General features: G+C 33.7%; 1 protein-coding gene across 1 annotated transcript in view; it reads left to right on the forward strand.

Annotated features, from left to right (window-relative positions):
- The window catches only part of LOC123554383 (inositol 1,4,5-trisphosphate receptor type 3-like), a 75,521-nt gene that overhangs the window by 44,245 nt on the left and 13,158 nt on the right, over positions 1–18,118 (forward strand). Inside the window, exons 44-60 of the mRNA XM_045344484.2 lie at positions 305–461; positions 2,276–2,373; positions 3,803–3,902; positions 4,143–4,268; positions 4,740–5,027; positions 5,204–5,338; positions 6,734–6,883; positions 7,524–7,625; positions 8,521–8,616; positions 8,950–9,018; positions 9,659–9,764; positions 12,229–12,347; positions 13,460–13,629; positions 14,013–14,105; positions 14,627–14,779; positions 16,726–16,828; positions 17,453–17,576. Coding sequence (XP_045200419.2) covers positions 305–461; positions 2,276–2,373; positions 3,803–3,902; positions 4,143–4,268; positions 4,740–5,027; positions 5,204–5,338; positions 6,734–6,883; positions 7,524–7,625; positions 8,521–8,616; positions 8,950–9,018; positions 9,659–9,764; positions 12,229–12,347; positions 13,460–13,629; positions 14,013–14,105; positions 14,627–14,779; positions 16,726–16,828; positions 17,453–17,576 — 2,189 coding nt within the window. The remainder of the gene's footprint in view (positions 1–304; positions 462–2,275; positions 2,374–3,802; positions 3,903–4,142; positions 4,269–4,739; positions 5,028–5,203; positions 5,339–6,733; positions 6,884–7,523; positions 7,626–8,520; positions 8,617–8,949; positions 9,019–9,658; positions 9,765–12,228; positions 12,348–13,459; positions 13,630–14,012; positions 14,106–14,626; positions 14,780–16,725; positions 16,829–17,452; positions 17,577–18,118) is intronic.

Consider the following 18,118-nt stretch of genomic DNA (forward strand, 5'->3'; position numbering starts at 1 on the left):
CAGCCATGCATCGCAAAGTAGGACCACAACAGAAAGAAGCTTTAACGGAAAAAATACTGTAGACGGGTTGCTTCAAAAATCGAACAACAAGTATATTATAAATATATGCAAAATACAGAAAAATGGGGAGTGCGGTTTCACTAATAACCATTTACGGATTCGATGAATCAAACATTAAGACCGTTTTGTATAATAATCTGAGCGAATTTTACCCAAGGAAGAGGTTCGTGATAAAATGCCAAATATGGGCACTTTAAGCGTTTGGTTTGCGATAAAAAATAAATTATTTTTACATTGTGTCTAGGCAGCTGAAAGTCATACAAGATGTTCAAAATGCATTGAACCACTATGGAAGTATTGCCGGAACGTTCGAACATTTAGCACGTACCAATGACGATATTGTACGAGAATTGTTGGCCTTCCTTGTGGCTCTTTTGTTTAACGGCAATTTCGCTGTGCAGGTTGGTATTTGTGCATTGTTTTTATTAGGGAAAAGTCATATAAAATTGTTTTCCAGAATAAAACTGCTTTTGAAGTTATAAATTAAGAACATTTTGCTTGCAACTGAGCTCCAGACTAACAACACGAAAAGGCAGACATTGTATTAATGCTAATTGTTCCTTTTGAAATTTTAAACCATTCGTTGGTTACACCACAGTAACATTACTATAAATATAAGTTAGTGACTAGATAATTATCGGCATATTGAAGAATCATTAAAGAATCGAGGAGAAATGATAAATATAATTAGAAAATTAAAGAAATACCATTCCATAAGGAATCATCTGGTCACTAAATGAGGGACATTTAAGCCGCTTATGACGTGTCAAACGTTACAATATTTTTTGTCGTTTTTTTTTTTTGTTTTTCTTTGTTTATATGTATATTGATATCAAAATATGTTATTGATTCACCAGAAATACGATATGATTTAAAAAGAAAATATTGATTCAATAAAACCTTTTGATTCAATAAACTAGAACAATATTATATAAATGTTGCATTCCTGAGAGGGTGATATGAAAAATGTTCACCGCGAGATATATGAATATTGACAGATATATAAAATATTACTACTATGCATGGATATAATGTAAACACAACTGGAATAAATCGCAAGCTAATTATATTTTACAAAGATTATTTTCATATAGATTTATATTCAACAGATGTAAGCGAAAACCTAATAATACATTCCTCATTGAAATATATCTGCATATTTTTGACAATGACTGGAACTCGAAAAGTGTATTATATATTTTTACATCCACGTGGCCCGACATAGTATATCTAATGCTATGCAGTTTGTTGTTTTTACATGTATTAAACTATTTATTTAAAATACCGCAAATACGACAATGCTGTAGTTTACATTGCTCACCTTAAACCTATCTGAAATTGGGCAAGGGATAATAAATTTGAAATATATTTGCAAAAAATGCGTTGCTACCAGTTCGGGAAAATCATAGAAATACAATTGTTTACAAATATCAGAGGAGAGAATAGCGAATGTATTACATACACTTCACACTTACGTCTTTTACCCTGCCAAATCATTTTTTTTTTCAAGTATTGGGTTCAGGACACTAAATTTTCAGGCAAAAATGGCCCAAGTTTCGCACGTAGTAAGACCAGTCCCGTGCTTTCTGCAAATGACTGAACGAATGTACATTTCTATAGCATGATACTCGACCTAAAATATAGTGCTGGAAAAAGTTTCGCATAACCGTTTACTCTTCGCAAATTTGAGCTGAAACCAGATCGATTTTTAAAAAGTATCTTTCAAGGGTAGCATAAAATCAAAACCTAAGTATGGTTTGATTTATAAATGCAATTTTCCAAACTCATATATATACCTTATATTTTTAGGATGCCATTAACTTATAGTTCTAGTTCTGCTTTTGCATCCGCTACAACTGTAAAACTTGTCTTTCGAATTACTATGGAATGAAACATGTATATATACGAGTTACTAATCGATGGAAGATAGCTTAATATGCTACATACACTGAGTTATATGTATGTTCTTTTAAAAAGTGAGGACTGGTGCACATTTAACCGGATTAAACTGGTAGATGACGTTTACCACTGGCCATTTCAATGCGACGCCTCAATGTGTTTCTTTATAGATTGTCTATACGCAGCGTAGGATTTTTAATTGAGGGAATATGTTCTTGAAACGTTGCGTTTGCGTTTCTTGAGTCTTTTCCCTTGTTTGTTTTGTATTATAATAATTATGTGCTTTTTAGACGAATGAATGTACACTTAATTTCAGACAATACTGTACGAGTTTCTTTCATCCGCGAAAGAGGAAACTTTTGTTCTAGCAATAAAGAATAGAATTAACCTGTCCGCCATTGCAACAAGAGAAAGGTAGGTTCATAGTATTGAAGCATTTCACAAAATGATAATAACTCGTTTTCTTGTTCACAGCTAGGATTTAATTCGCAAGAAAATACAGTTAACCATTTTGCTATGAAAAGGTTTGGAATTCAAACAAATGCGAACAACTGTCATTTAATAGCAAAACAACAGAAATGTTCTGTTATTTCTCAAGATTCGAATTTAAAGAGAATAATTAGATATTTGACTAAAACAATTCCGCTTAAGCTGGAGTTAAGTTAAGTGGCGTGAAATGATACAGAGTCTGATATTATCTTGCTTGTTTGCGTGTGGCGGCCATCAAAAAGGCTCTGTGTTGTTACATTTTCTGGTCTTTTTGGGGTCATGGGGATCACTTATTCTGGGTTACATAATTCCGGTTTTAAATTAATAAAATTCAGCTTAGGACACGTCACGGCTGAGATATTTTAGCATTATTGCAATACACAATTGGTATTAAAATTGTGTTTCGAATACATGTGCTCATTAGGTAAATCCCCAATATTTATGCAAAAACAAGGTATGTGTTTTGCATGATTGCAACACTGTGAGGTGTTCTAATTAGTGACAAATGACTGAAACAATAGAAATTCATACGTGATTTGGATAGACAAAACGATAGTAAGGTAACAATATATTCTTTTATTTTTTAATTTATGAGTTGTATGCTACAATACAGAAGAGATATCTTAAGAAATAGAAACTTTTAATTAGGCCATGAGTCATCATACACCAAAACGTCAAAATTTGTCATTAGTTTTCACGATCTGTCAAAATCATTATTATTTCTCCATTCTGCATATGCATTGCTTTTGTAAATATATAAGTAGGACATTGTAGTGTGCAACTTACTTTACATTCCACATCAAATATTTGTGCTTGAAATTGTTTTGTTGAACTTACTGAAATCACGTAAAAATATCTATTGTTTTAGTTGAATTAGTGTCCGTAATAAAGGTACCAAATTTCGATATTAAGATATAAGAATAGTTCCTTTCTGGTCGGAAAAGGAAGCTATTCGGTTGAATCATAACATAACTATTTTTGAAAATAACTGAATATTCTTAGTTTTTTTGTAATTCACAAGAAGTTCAAAACATTATACCTACTTAAGCCAGGCATCGGAGGTGGTATATTTCACTACCTCTAATATATGGTGGTTATTTCCTGTGCTACCACATGATATTCTTACTGGTTTTATTCATTTACTCTTAATGCATGCCTACCTGGCACTTTTCAAAAGAACAAGACAAATCATTTATCTACGTATGCCTTAACATCAGCCTGTTTCAATTTTCAACTCGTTAATCATTGTTTCAGTTCGTGTAGAAAAATAGCTGATGATTAATTTGACCAAAAGTTTGCTTTTTACCACAGATATTAGCAAATAGAAATATATCTAAAACTTTTCAATTAACAGGCGTGTGCTTCAAGCCTTGCGCCAATCCAAGATTGAAGAAACACTTGCACAGGCCAAGGCTTTGAAGAAAGCCATGAAGAATGGATCTATGGCAGACTTGGTAATTTCTACGAGTTTCTAAGTCTCTATAATAATTTGAAACAGCTTTCAGATACATTTGTAAGTTGTTTGATATTACAGGTTTTCGTTCGAAAACATTAATCCCAACCAGGAAACTATTTAGAAGGTTTGAAACTTCAGTTTAGGATGACAACACCTTATGCTACTTGTATAATCTTTGCATGTAGATTTTATACTGAGATCATTTGTGTGCATATGCTTTAAGTGTATACCTTTCCAGGCTCTATCATCTCTATCAAGAACACTAAGACATTCTATGGCTTCGATGAGGAAGTCTGTTACCACTTTGCCTAGTTCCCACGGAAGCAGGAAACATTCAAAGGCTAGAGAAACCGGAAAAATGAAGGTAGATTTCTTGTGAAAAAATAACAAAATAGTTTCAGGCCGTAAATGCACGGATCATTAAAAGTGTAAGATTCTCACGAACGCGGTAACAAAAAAAAACAAAACAACCGAAGGATATAGTATCGAGTTTATGTGGACATAGGAAAGTGAGCACTTCATGTGTAAAAGTCCAATATAATGCTTATTAAATGGCAAAATTCTATGCAGAAATCTTGTTGAGTAAACCATTTTCCTGTCACTTCTGTTTCTAGATAATATGAAAGACTTTGTTTTGTTTCATGTACGAGTTCTTACTTAAACCTGAGAACTGTATCGTTGTTAAATAAGAAAGAGTGTTTCATTGAAAAAGATGAAGAATACTCTAGTGAATGGGTGTGTTATTACATATAGAAAGTTTAAACAAATACATTGTCATTTCTCTTTCAATGTGCAGTATTAAAACCATAGTTTTGATACTTTTTTATTTTCTCAGACTAGTCAGCAAGGTTCAGTGGTTGCTTCGGAATTAATTCCTGGCCTGCAAGCTGAATCACAAGAAGTATCAAATGGTACGCTAGACATAACCACGTCCAGCGAACTGACCCCTGAGTTATTGATTACCGGTAGTCCGAAGGAATGGGGTCCATCTAGAACAGCATATAACAAAATAGCTCCAGATACCAAAGGTCTTTATCTTGCCGAAACTGCACCATCCATCGGTCTTGAGGTAGCTGTCCCAGACGCCACTGTTAAAGAAGCCGCTTCAGAGAATAATGCTGAGGTATATTAGCTAAATCTTCATCAAGAGAATTGTTGCTGTAAATGCTGGACCACTTTAAAATCGAATATTTCGCCGTAATCGAGAAGTTAAAAATTACCTGCAACATTTTATGAAATCAGAATAATTGTATGCTCAGTTTTCAAAATATTTTAAAGCTATATTATGCAATTTGTCAGATTGCCCAGGATGATGAATTAGAGACTTTGCTTCACGCCGAAATGCCAGAATTTGATTACAAAGATGATGGCTGCATAGAACTCGTTCTTAGGATACTCGGGAGCATGTGTGACAGCCAACACACAGGACTACAGGTAAATACTGGGATATCTCAGAATTAAAGTTAAAAAATGAAAATTGTATGGAAAATTGGTGCTTAGGGTTAGTTCCTACGATACTAGGATACTAGACGGCATGTATGATGCGTTAATTTACTTATTGAAAAGTTTGTCAGTCGGTAGTTTCGATTGTTGTTCGACAAGCCATTCTGGTGTTATACATGACAACGGAAATAAATTTTCACAATTTTCTTTTTAAATTGTTGACTTATTACCCAAGTAAACATGTGTTGAATATAAACAAGTTATATAGCAAAGTGAACTATTGACCAAAGATTTATATAAGAAGTAATGTAATGAATGTTATTTAGTTATCATTCTTTCGTGAGAATGTTATTGGTGAAACCGTTTTTAATTTACACTAGTAACACCCAAAAGTCATTTTCTACAACATTTTATAACGCTAAATTATCCTTATTGTCCAGCACCAAAACATTTAGGATCTCAGTAGTTTTCTTCCGGTGCCACCGTCTTTTTATGATTAAAAACTATATGAGGTTACTGGAAACTACCTCAATAGGGAAAATTATAGGGAGTTCTAGCAGCAGTCCGCCATGAGTAATAACTAATCAATTAGTCGTGTTTCCGTCTTGTTGTGTTTAAGCCACACTGATACATTTAATATTCAACGACAACTCTCCAGCTTTTATGGTGGAGGAAGACCCTCCGAGAACTATCTGGACATTATAATTATGTTGCATGAGTGGCGCCATTGATCCTCCGCTTGCCATCTGGATGCTTTGGAGCATCAACAGGGCTCGTATCCAGAGAGATGAAAGGCAGTATGTTATTTTAAGGCAGTGACCTTAACTACTTTGTCACGAAAACCCAATAAAACAATGCTAATGCACTTGTTTCCGTGTCTTGCAATTAAGGCATGTGATAAATCTGAAATGTTTATCACATAAACTTGTCACAATTTAAATTAAGCATCCAGCACCACATGCACTCCAGTCGCCTTAAAAGCAAAGGTTTACGTACTTTATATCTTTTCAAAACCTTTCATAAGCCAATTGTTTTTGTATGCGGAGAAATTAGTCTCCTTCAGTGATAACTTCAAGTTGTAAGTACTGTACTCTCAAATTTATCTGTTATTACCAGCACTTTATCATCGGGTAGTCAAATACTTCCGCGATTTTGATAGGTTGACAGATTCATTTCGAATACAAACGATTTTATTGGTTGAACTGTTCATTTGGAACTTTTGTACGCTTTAGACTACTTTACCTGTTAATTTCTAATTATAACCGTTCTCGTTTGCCATTGAAAACACTTAATGTATGAATGTTCTGTGAGTATTGTGTGTTAGGTTTATTCTGAAAATTAATTTGAGAACTGTATAAGCTCACCTGTACACTTATGTATTTACAGAACTATATTAGAGAGCAGTCCAATAACATTAAGTCTATAAACCTGGTGGCGGAGACGATCAATTTCTTGAAAATCATGTATACCAACATCAGTGCTGACTCCATAGTCTTGATCACAGAGATCTTTGAAATACTTGTTGAATTTACATCGGTAAATATATATAACTTTTTTCATACCTTAAATGCCTCGTGTCTGACCAATAATTTAAGTTTGTATTTTCTAAGTTTTTGTATTAACTCAATCAACCAGGCTGTTAATTGTTTTGACAACAAGATATGTGAATAAAACATGGTTGTGTTGACAGAAAGGGAAACAGTACAGGCTATAATGTTTGACATCAAGGTATGTCACTATATATGACTGTATAAATCATTGTTGTCAACCACACTATTGGTTTTACAACAAGATGTCGGACAATATAAATGGTCTTTGTATTTACAGGGATACATCTCCAACAGGCTATTGTGCTTGACAAGAAAATCTTTGACTATATAAATCATAAATGTATTTACAAAGAATCACAATCAGTCAACCATCATGTTGTGTTTGACAACAATGTCTTTGAGTATTTAAATAATTGTATTTAGAGTGAAACAGTATCAACCAGGCAATTATATTTTACAACAAGATGAATAGGAATATTATAACCATTGTATTTACCGGTATACATCTCAAGTTAGACTGTTGTTTTGGACACGAAGAGCTTTGACTATATAAATCTCTGCTGAATTTAGAGGTAAACAACACGAACTATGATCTTTGACAAAACATACCATTGTTGTATTTACAGGGAAACAGCACCAACCAGGCAGTTGTGTTTGACAACAAGATCTGTGACTATATAAATCATATTCTACGTGCTGATGTCTTTAAAGACTGCACAGACACACAGGTTTGTGGCCTATAATGTTGTCTTGTTCCTTTCAATAAGGAATGCATGGCTAACTACGGGATATTATGCAAAGTGGTTCACATCTGTTTTAGCTCCCGTGACAGTGAACATGTACAAAGGAAAATAATTTTTTTGAATATGACTAAGATATAATGTTAAGTACAGATAAGGACTGTTTGTTTCAGTACAGTATATGTTAGCTTTACAGTGAAACAAATACTATTTATTGTCAGAAGAACAGATGTTAAAGATGTAGCAAAAGAGATAGTTTTTGAGGGCAGTTGATGTTAACTGTGCTGTGGAAAATGATATTTACTGTCAGTAGAATTAACGTTAGCGGCACAGTGCAGTAAGAGGTTTATTGTCAGTACTGATGATTCTAGCTTTACAGGGAAATAGGAGTTTTTTGTCAGTAGTGTTGAAGTCAGTTTTGCAGTGAAAACCGATTCGTATTGGAAGAAAGGTGTTATAATTTGTAAGTAGTGACGATGTTAGCAGTACAACGAGAAAAGAATTGTTTTATCCGTAGAGTTGATGTTAGCAGCGTAATTGAAGAGGCTGTGAGATGTTAGTAGTACAATGAAAATAAATGTATATTATCAGTAGAGTTGATGTTAGCTCCGCAATGTAAACAGGTTATTACTGTCAGTAAAGGTGATATTATCTGTACAATGGAAGATGCTTTTTATCAGTAAGTTTAAATTTGATGATAATAGCTATATAATTTTGAATCGATTAAAACATACTGTATTTTTATCTTAAACTAATTTATCTATACGATGTTTCTAATACATCTTCGATTTTAAAGTCCTCTTTTATTATGAAAAGTAAACTGTTTGTGTGATGTCAAAAGAAAACAATTGAAAACGTTTTTAGAAAAGTTGATATGTAACAGGTATACACACTGAAAAGAGCTATTGGTTTCTTGGTTCGAGGTTTGACGGTGGAAAACTTTAGTGCTGAGGATGGACTAAAGGCTAATTTACCAATGGTGAGACAATATGTTTTCTTTCTTTTTTTTTCTTTGGTTTTGGTTAAGTGTATATAATGTGTACGATGTCTTGACCATTGCTTTAAAATAAAAATTAATGAAACATGGCAGTATTTTCACAGCCGCTTTTGAAACAAAAACTGTTAAAAAGAAAATAAAAGTATTTTTTTTTATATGAGAATCATTAACCTGTACCGGTTGCAATTCTCCTGTGAAGAATAATCGTTTCCTCTTAACAATAGGCAACCTGAATATATTTTTGGGTAATGCTTAAATAGAAAAAATAATATGGTTAATCGTGGATTAAATAAATTATCGACTATATTAATTTAGGAAGTTATGGAATTTTTGGACACGACCGTCTTGGTTTCAGTGATGACAAATGCCAGACAATTGTACGAGGTAAGTTAATTTTGCTGAAAGTATGTATTTTTCAATGTTAAAACGCCATAAATGCAATATATTTCAATTTGCGATAGTGAGTTAACACATACATCGGTATATAATTAGTATAAATGTACATTTTACTTTGCAATGTATAATATTGACCACATGTCAGCTGAATGAGTCAACCAGGATTCTTTTTTTTTATTTTAACTTGGGTACGATAATTTAAAGACATTTGAAACAGTACTTAATGAAACCAAAATGGTATGTGAACTTAAAATTTCCGCTACAGTTTATCTGTATAAAATGTTTGATCTTTGATTATGTCGAAAGTCAGATGTATCAATTTTGGCTTAAAAAGCACAAAGGAAAACTTTTTGATTTGGTGTCATAGTACATGTCTGGCGGTATTTATGAATGTTTAATCATATTGATCTGTAGTTAAACATTCATATATATAGAATTCAGTAAGAATCCTTAAAATGGTTATGTGTGAGATCAATAATAAAATAATGTATTTGTAAAGGTACACACCTAACTACGACAACTGAAACAGACATTTTGCAACCTAATTCCAATAAAATAGAAAAACGTTTACTAATATGTTGTTTGAAAGCCTTACTGCATTGAACTCATTTAAACGTTTGTCTTTCAGCCGAAGAAAGAAGAAGAGTTCAAAACTTTACTAGATACGGTGGGATTTCAGTATTACCATTTACTAGCCAGGAAACTCGATTTGTTTCCTGAGTTGGACATAGATAGTGAGTTGCTTATGAAATTTAGCGTCTTAAAATCCATAACATATTTCTATCTAAGAAGAGTCAGATGCTCGCCAGAGCACAACTTGCTTAGGGGAAACCATTGTGACCACTTACCGTCCGTTGTCCATCTTTCGATAACCAAAGGACACATTGTCTGAAGTTATATGGTAGGCTATTAGGCTATTAGGAAACGTAATCTGAATATTTCTTAGATGGCCCGCTTCCAAAGTAGTTCAAACGGTCCCGCTTGTTGCGACACTTCCCAAAGTGTTGGTTCGTTTTTGAATAATTCTACAGAAATGTTTCTTTGATAACACTGTATCAGGATTGTTATGTCAAGTAGAAACGGCCACCTGGATTTGTTGAAATTATTCCGATACGTCAAACATGTTCCAGTCCGAAACAAAGTGTTAATATGAATTTTTTAAAGATACGAATAATTACTGCAGTGTTTACTGTTTATGTTAACATGTACGTTCAGGGTTTAACAAAGTGCACATTTACGATGGGTGTTCAATAAATACCCGGAGGAGTGATCCCATTTCTTCATATATAATCAAAAATCAATGTAACTCTTATATATTGTAGGATAAGGAATACTTAATTGATATATCAAATTAATATTTTCTTGGGACAAACGATAAGTAAATGCTAGTCCCCATGGCAACGTCATGTGACATAATCCTACGCAATTTTGTCACTTTTTCAATTTTGCATGCGCTAAATCGTTACTTGCCACTTTCCTGTTTTCCAGGCCACCTTTACTTAAATTGGGTGATTATCAACCTGAAATGTAACCCTTACTTATTAATGTGACATCATTAAAATGTTTGGTTTGAAATTTTTGTTCGTCATCGCTTGAAAAATCAGTGTTCGTAGCATTTTGTGTTTTGAATAAAAAGCAAGGAAAGAGACAAATGCTGTGCAGCCTAAGATTTAAGACACAGTGAACAGAATTTATTTGTTCGAAGGATGGTGTAGAAAATGTTTGAAAACATTGAAGCACTGGTAATCATGAGTTGTATTGATTAATTGTCTGTGGTATGACAGCGTCATGATGATGGGCCGCGTGAGTGGTAGTGACGTTGCCATAGAGACGATTAATATGAGCATGTTCTGAAATTTGTCATTTAAATATTTACATTGAATATCTTCTTATCCATCATATTGTCAAACTGTAGCAAGATGATACTAGAAATAAAGATATTAGAGCACTTTTCCGGGTATGTTTTCAACACCCCTCGTGGTAAATGTATTACTAGCCAAAGCTTGCATTTGTAGTACCATTACAAAACTGACAGCATTTTTAACAAATTATTGTTCATACATGATTGTGAAGCAGCTTTACATACACAGTTTGTCTATAAATTTAGTTAAGATAGATACATTTAATAAGAGTATTTGTTTCATTAATAGTTAAGATCTAATGACTAAATATTTTATTAACAATGTAAATTAATATGTCCTTTAAAGAGAATTCCATATAGTTCTTTCCTTTCATAGATTTTTTTTAAATTCACATATATGATAGGAAAATTTGTGCTGAAAACACTGAACAAATAAAAACAATAGGTCACCAGGCTTGTTTTTGTGAAAAATTGTTTTTGAACACACTCACTGTTACTGAAACTGCCAGCGATTTTCAACATTTTCATAATTTTCTGCTTTTTTTATAAATACCAACCAAAATATACATCAAGACAGCACAATAAGGTTCTTTTCTTTTTACAGATTTTATTATATACTTATTTGATATCATACTCATATTTGTAATACTCTATCCTTACAATAATGGGTACAAATGAAAAATAATATTGTTTCATATTTACTTTTGTGAACTTTTTTCAATGAAAAATACCTATAGTGAAGATTTTTTTTATTTTGAAAAAACTCTTTCATAGAATTTTTTCATGTTTTTCTTGTGTATAGATAATTGTATTGTTAGCATAAAAATGGCTAAAAATGTATGGGTCACCAGGCTAAATTTTATATTAAGACCGCTAGAATACAACACCTGTTCGGACGGAAAATGGCGCGAACCTGGCTAAATTGATTACATGTGTGTGTGCTAGAAGTTAAAAAAAGTTTTAAAAATTCTTAATTCTTTCTATAATTGAATACTAAATAAATCTGAAAGGTGATATTGTCTTATCAGTACTAAGTCAATTATCTTACATTATATGAACAACACTGTCTTTGTACTAAAATGCTATGTGAAAACACAACCACAAAAATAGCAAGATACCTGTCAGGCATGATACTTGTCAATACAACATGAACCAGTATCAACATTTGATTACTGATAAAACTTATTAAAAATGTTATTTCAATCAAGATTCGTCATATTTAAGATTGTCTGTAACATGTTTCAACTAATGTTGACTTCAGTTCTGTTTTCCATAGAAAGTGTCGGCTGCGCAGAAAGATGCGCATAAAAAACTATAGGAATTCCGTTTAACTTCAGGCTTTTTGAAGACGGAAGAGCAAAAAGAGGCCTTCAGTTTCTATGGTGAAAATACACTCTCCATTGAGGTAGTAAAAAACGACATCCTACAGAAAATATTCTTTCAAGTTAGAGATAAGGTAATTGTTTGTATTATTGTAAATGTACTCGAAAAAAAAAATAGATTTGGTAAATAGAACAGACATTTTTGTGCGTATTTGTTTTCATAGACATCTTTTCTAATGTCTGAATAACTCCTCAATTTTTTCATGTTGAGTTTCAGAGATTGTAATCAGTATTGTTTAATACTGATAAGCTGTCCCTTTAATATATTTTGGCAACATTATGGATCCTTTTCTTTGGACCTAAACCATGACTTTTTGAGTAGGTAGCACAAATATATTCACTGAACTCTGTTAGAAACGCGTTGCGTTTATATTCTGAGTAAAGATATTCCGAACTAAATTAGATTTACATTAGCAATTACATGAAATGATCGTTATATAGTTTTTTTTATCAATTTTAGAACGATATTTAAAGAACATTTTCACTACCAATGGATGTAAAAGTGTAGGACAACAGACAATTTGCTTGTCTATGATATAATGCTAAAATGTATTCTGAGTAAGTTTTACTACAAAGAGTCTCCGCTCCAACACTGATGTCTAAATTTGGAGATTACTATGATATAGTACATAAAAACAAGGGCATGGTAATTTATAAGGCTTTGAGCTGGTAGGATCCTCTTGGTACATGAAAGTCGGTATTCCTAACTCACTTATCTCAAACTTAGGGCTGTCTGAAAGATATTTTTAAGTCCCGTCATAATTCCTTCTTTCTGAAAGAACTTTCACTCCTTTTTTGTCAAATTCGATATACTTGGACTTCGTGTCGAAGCACATTTAAAGTTCCGTCAGTCAACATTCTATGTATTTACGTCTCGCCTAGATTAAGATGCTATCCTTTGTTGAAAATATAAAATAGATACAAAAAACTATGAACAAAATTGCTAAATTTTCTCAAAATGTATATAATATTTGAATTCCATGTTTGCATGCACATGTGTCCATTATAGCGAAGAATATCCTCACAACGTATTATCTTTAAGTCAAAGTTCTTTTGTCTCGACGTAAAATGCTCAATCCCTTGTAGACACCAAATGTCAACCGTGTATTCAAATTGAATAATCTGACGAAAAAGAAGCACAGTCTTGCTTCCTAGAGATGTCAGTTTTATTAATATTCTATTCCAGGGAGTATTGAGAGAAGAAATTAAAGAAAAATTTAAATATGAGGTTGACAGATCTTCTCCAAGCAACAAATTACGCGATTTCATGGAATGGGTAAGGGACATAATCAAAGACATCAAGTACCAAAGGCGTGTTCGTGCAAATCCAGTTGGAAGATTTTTTGTCAATGCTTGGTATGTAGACTTTTGAAAGAAAAACAAATTTCTAGTTCTGTAACATATTATAACATGTATCTGTCCCATTGTATGTTCCTTGAAAGAGGATAGAACTTGATGAGCTGTATATAAAGTTGAAAACTATGAATACTTATTTATTCAGATAAAAACTGCTACGTGCATTAGTGTATCAGCCCAGTGAATTAATAGAATATGCTCCAATGAATTATATTCATTGGCAGACCAGTGTTGAACGAAAGCTCTGATGAAGGATTAAACTTTATACTTGAGTTTATGTGCCTATTTGAAGATGAAAGCAACTTTTCTGTTGGGGGCCTTTAGAACATAGTTTTAGTCACTATTGTGTTGTTGTTGCAAAGCTTTGATATCATTCATTTCAGGTCGCTGCTGAACTATTTAGTTATGCTGTGTACGCTGATAATCTGTGTTGTTGTAATGGTAATCTGGGAGGAAGGAGACAGTTCCTCGCCAAGGTGTGAAAAATTTTGTAACAAATAGTCGTTTACTTGACGTTATAAACACAAATTATACTACTAAATCCCATGCATCCACAAAATGAGCATTCAACCATTATCCTGCATCGAAATATATATTGTAAATATGATGAAATTATGAAGGCAAACGCCAGGTTTTAAATGTGAAAGTAAGATACCGCTATAAAATATTAAATGAAGAGAATGGTATTAAATATAAAATGAAATAACAGAAATAGAACTTTGTCCCTACAGGTGAATGGTTATTGAGTTCCTTTTAAGTATGTAGATCCGTCACATTAATCGGTAAATATCACGTAATTTCATATCCTCCTCTAAGAACGCGGCATTCTTCGATCGCACGTTAATGAGCTTAATTAATACGAACACAAGACTTACGACTGGAGAATGCTGAAATCTCACATAGAGAATGCGTAATCGATAGTAAATATGGGTCTACTACTTCTATCTTTTCTTGACTTCTTGACCCTCATTTGTTTTGTTGTTGTTGTTGTTTTCAGATATAAACCAGCATTCAGGTTTGCTTATGTAAATGTTGTGATCTATATACTTGGTGCCATACACAACTGTCTGTCGATAGGGATATGCATTAGTTACATCATATCCAACAGGCCAACATTTCCGTCTATTGAAGATATTAAGGAATTGTGGACGTAAGTAATTTTGATATAAATAATACATTAACGCGATTGTACCAAAAATATGCTTGTAAGCACATGTATTATGAAACTTAATAGAATTACACGACGTATGATCATGCTGACAATTAAATGCCCCCACAACAATGCTTCCATCCACAATAAACAAAATCTTTTTACAGTAAAGTGCTGGAACTGAGGAACATGCATAATATCTTCCACTTTTCTATATTTAACATAGCTTCGAGTACTTTTTGTCTGTCTACTAGTACTTTGTTGTTTGCAATTATCTTCCATTTTACTTGAAAAAAGAGATTCAAATTTTTATTCCCTCCAATTCCAATATTATAATAATTATCGCTGTGGATTTCAATAGGCTAGTTTTGAAAAATGCTTAAAGCTTCATAGCAAGTTTATTTCCAATATGTATTTGCTGCAAAATTTATATGTCTTAGTTGCAATCAAGAAAGATAAAACATCCGGGAAATTTCGGGTTAGAAGTTTGCATCGAATTCCGTGGTTTGAAGCTTAAAAGGGTCATAGTCATACCTCTTCCTGTGGAAACGAGTATTTATTCTTACACGGGAAGTGACTCGGATTCAAATGTTTTTGATATCAGTCTATAATCAATAAATGCACACTTTAAAGTTAACATTGCATAAGAGTGCTACATTCCAAGATCTATGAGGTCCTTTGAAACATAAAAGGTAAGGGTAGATTTCCCGGAAGCACAGAGTACACAAAACGCTGCCATAGAGCCATGCATCGCAAAGTAGGCCCACAACAAAAGAAGCTGTAACGGAAGAATATTGTAGGCGGGTTGCTTCGAAAATCCAACAACAAGTACATTATAAATATATGCAAAATACAGAAAATGGGGGTTGAGTTGTAAGGGGTAGATAAAAGGGTTGGATATTGGGAGAAGTTGGAGCAAGGATGAATACTAAACAGGGAAAGCCACGTCGCAAACACGCACGTACAAATGACAAACACACACACATACAACTAACATACACAGATAAACATACAGACAAGCAAGAAAAAACATCACTGTGGGGCACCGCCCATGACAAACACGCAAAGATATATATACACACACACATAAACAGGAAAAAACAACAGTCGGGCACCGCCTAAGGACGGCCGGCGGACAAAATTATAGTGGGCAGGATAACCCACTCATGGTAAAATCACTGTGGGCACCGCCCTTAACAAACACGCACAGATACATATACGCACACACAGAAGCAGAAAAAAAAACAACAGTCGGGCGGCCGGTGGACAAAATTATGATGGGCGCGATAACTTACTCATGGTAAAAGGAGAGAGGAAGCAAATGCAAAGAAGCGTTATTGCAAGGGAAGGGGGTCGGATTGGACGATAGGGGTAAAAAGGGGTAGTGAGACGAAAGCGGAAAGAAACACAAACAGCAAACAAGGTGACATACACAACACAAATTGAGTTGAAAATATGGGCACTGCCTTGGAACAGTCTGTAACCAAAAGACTGAGTAGATTCGGGGTTTAAACACGTTTAGGGCATGCCAGCCTCGCACTTACCCTATTTTTAAAATGTTAGACAAGACAGTGTAAATAAAATCACTCCCCGCTGAGAAGAATCTAACATTAGTGACAAAATACCAGATCATATAAAGTAAAGCAAAGTGAAAGCATAGACTACAACGATTCAAAATAAAAGTAGACAGTTTAATTGAGTCTGCTGTTGAGGCGATGGAATGTGGAAAACCCCTCGCGTCTAGAACCAGCTTAAACGGTATTACCCAGAACGTTGAATGAACTCAATGATTCAAAACGACTAGAAAATGTAACAACACTGAGTTACTTAAAGGCATGTGTTGTAAAGTTATTATCTAATTCTATAAATACATCTATGGAATTACAAAAAAAATATAAAGCTTATACTAAGAACGTTACACTAATCTACCATTTTTATCATTAAAGAGGAACAGAGAATATTGACGGTGATGGTGAAAACTGGATTGACGTCAAGAAAGAATCTCATCTGGCAGTCAAGGCGTTTGAGTTAAAAACCATCTACTATCTTGTATGATTTTTTTTTTCAAATTTCTTCTCTACAACGATGAGGTTAGCTAAAATATTTTTTTCATGAATCATGCGTCTTTTTAATTAAGACAGATATAACTCTAAAACTACGGCAGTATTTTTCCGAGTAAATTTTATTTTCACGACTGAAATAACAATTCACTATTTCATCGTGTTATAAAATTCGCGTTTTGTTAATATAGATACTATTGCAGAAAATGTTTTTCGTTGGTATTAACAAGACTTTTTGTATTAGCTCGTCACTGTGGTTGCGAAAACTAACGAAAATAAAAACTTCATTTGAGCCGCACCATGAGAAAACCAACATAATGCATTTGCGACCAGCATGGATCTAGACCAGCCTGTGCGCGCAGTCTGGTCAGGATCCATGCTGTTCTCTAAGAGTTTCTGTCATTGCAATAGGCTTTGAAAGCGAACAACATGGATGCGCAGTCTGGTCTGGATCCAAGCTGGTCGCAAACGCACTATGTTGGTTTTCTCATGGCGAGGTTCATTTATATTACCAAATGTACAATAGTTGCTTCTAAAAACGCTTCTGTCTGCTACTCTTTGAAATATAGATTTTAATGATATATCCGTTACTTTTGAAACTATTTGTTTACAGCTGTTTGTAGCCTGTTCTATTGCCGGCACATTTACAGATGGGTATTTCTTTGCCTTCCATTTACTGCATATAGCAGAACTAAACCATATGTTGAAGGGAGTCATACAGGCTGTAACTACCAATGGTAAGAAGTGTTTTGTATTAAAATGATGCCATTCAACAGTTTCTATGTTAGAGCATATAACAATGTAGCCAAAGACTGGTGTTGTATAGTTATTTATATTAACCCTAAGCCTGCTGGTGGCAAGTGATTCTGCCTTTGCGACCAGTGCAGACCAAGATCAGCCAGCATATCCGTGAAGTCTGATCATGGTCTGCACTGTCCGCCATTCAGTCAGTATCTTTTTGGTAAGCACCCCTTTTAACAGTTAACGGTGCTGTCCAAACTAAAAGATGGACAAGTTTATTACAGAAATTTAGCAGAGTAAAGGTTAAGCAAATATTAAACCCGTTTTGGGATACGTTATTGAAAATGGTTACCTTCCCCTGTATGTCTGGTAACCTTATGCTATGATTTTTAATACTTCCTTTGCAAGCGCCTGTAACAACTGGTGATATACTTTCCTGTACGACCGAATTTATGAATTCGATGTGCATTCGAAATATAGTTTAAGTGTTCGATCGAGATATGTTTCACAGAGCAAATATCAAAATCAAAATGTATTT

The sequence above is a fragment of the Mercenaria mercenaria genome, chromosome 7 (assembly GCF_021730395.1).
Source record: "Mercenaria mercenaria strain notata chromosome 7, MADL_Memer_1, whole genome shotgun sequence".
NCBI lineage: Eukaryota > Metazoa > Mollusca > Bivalvia > Venerida > Veneridae > Mercenaria > Mercenaria mercenaria.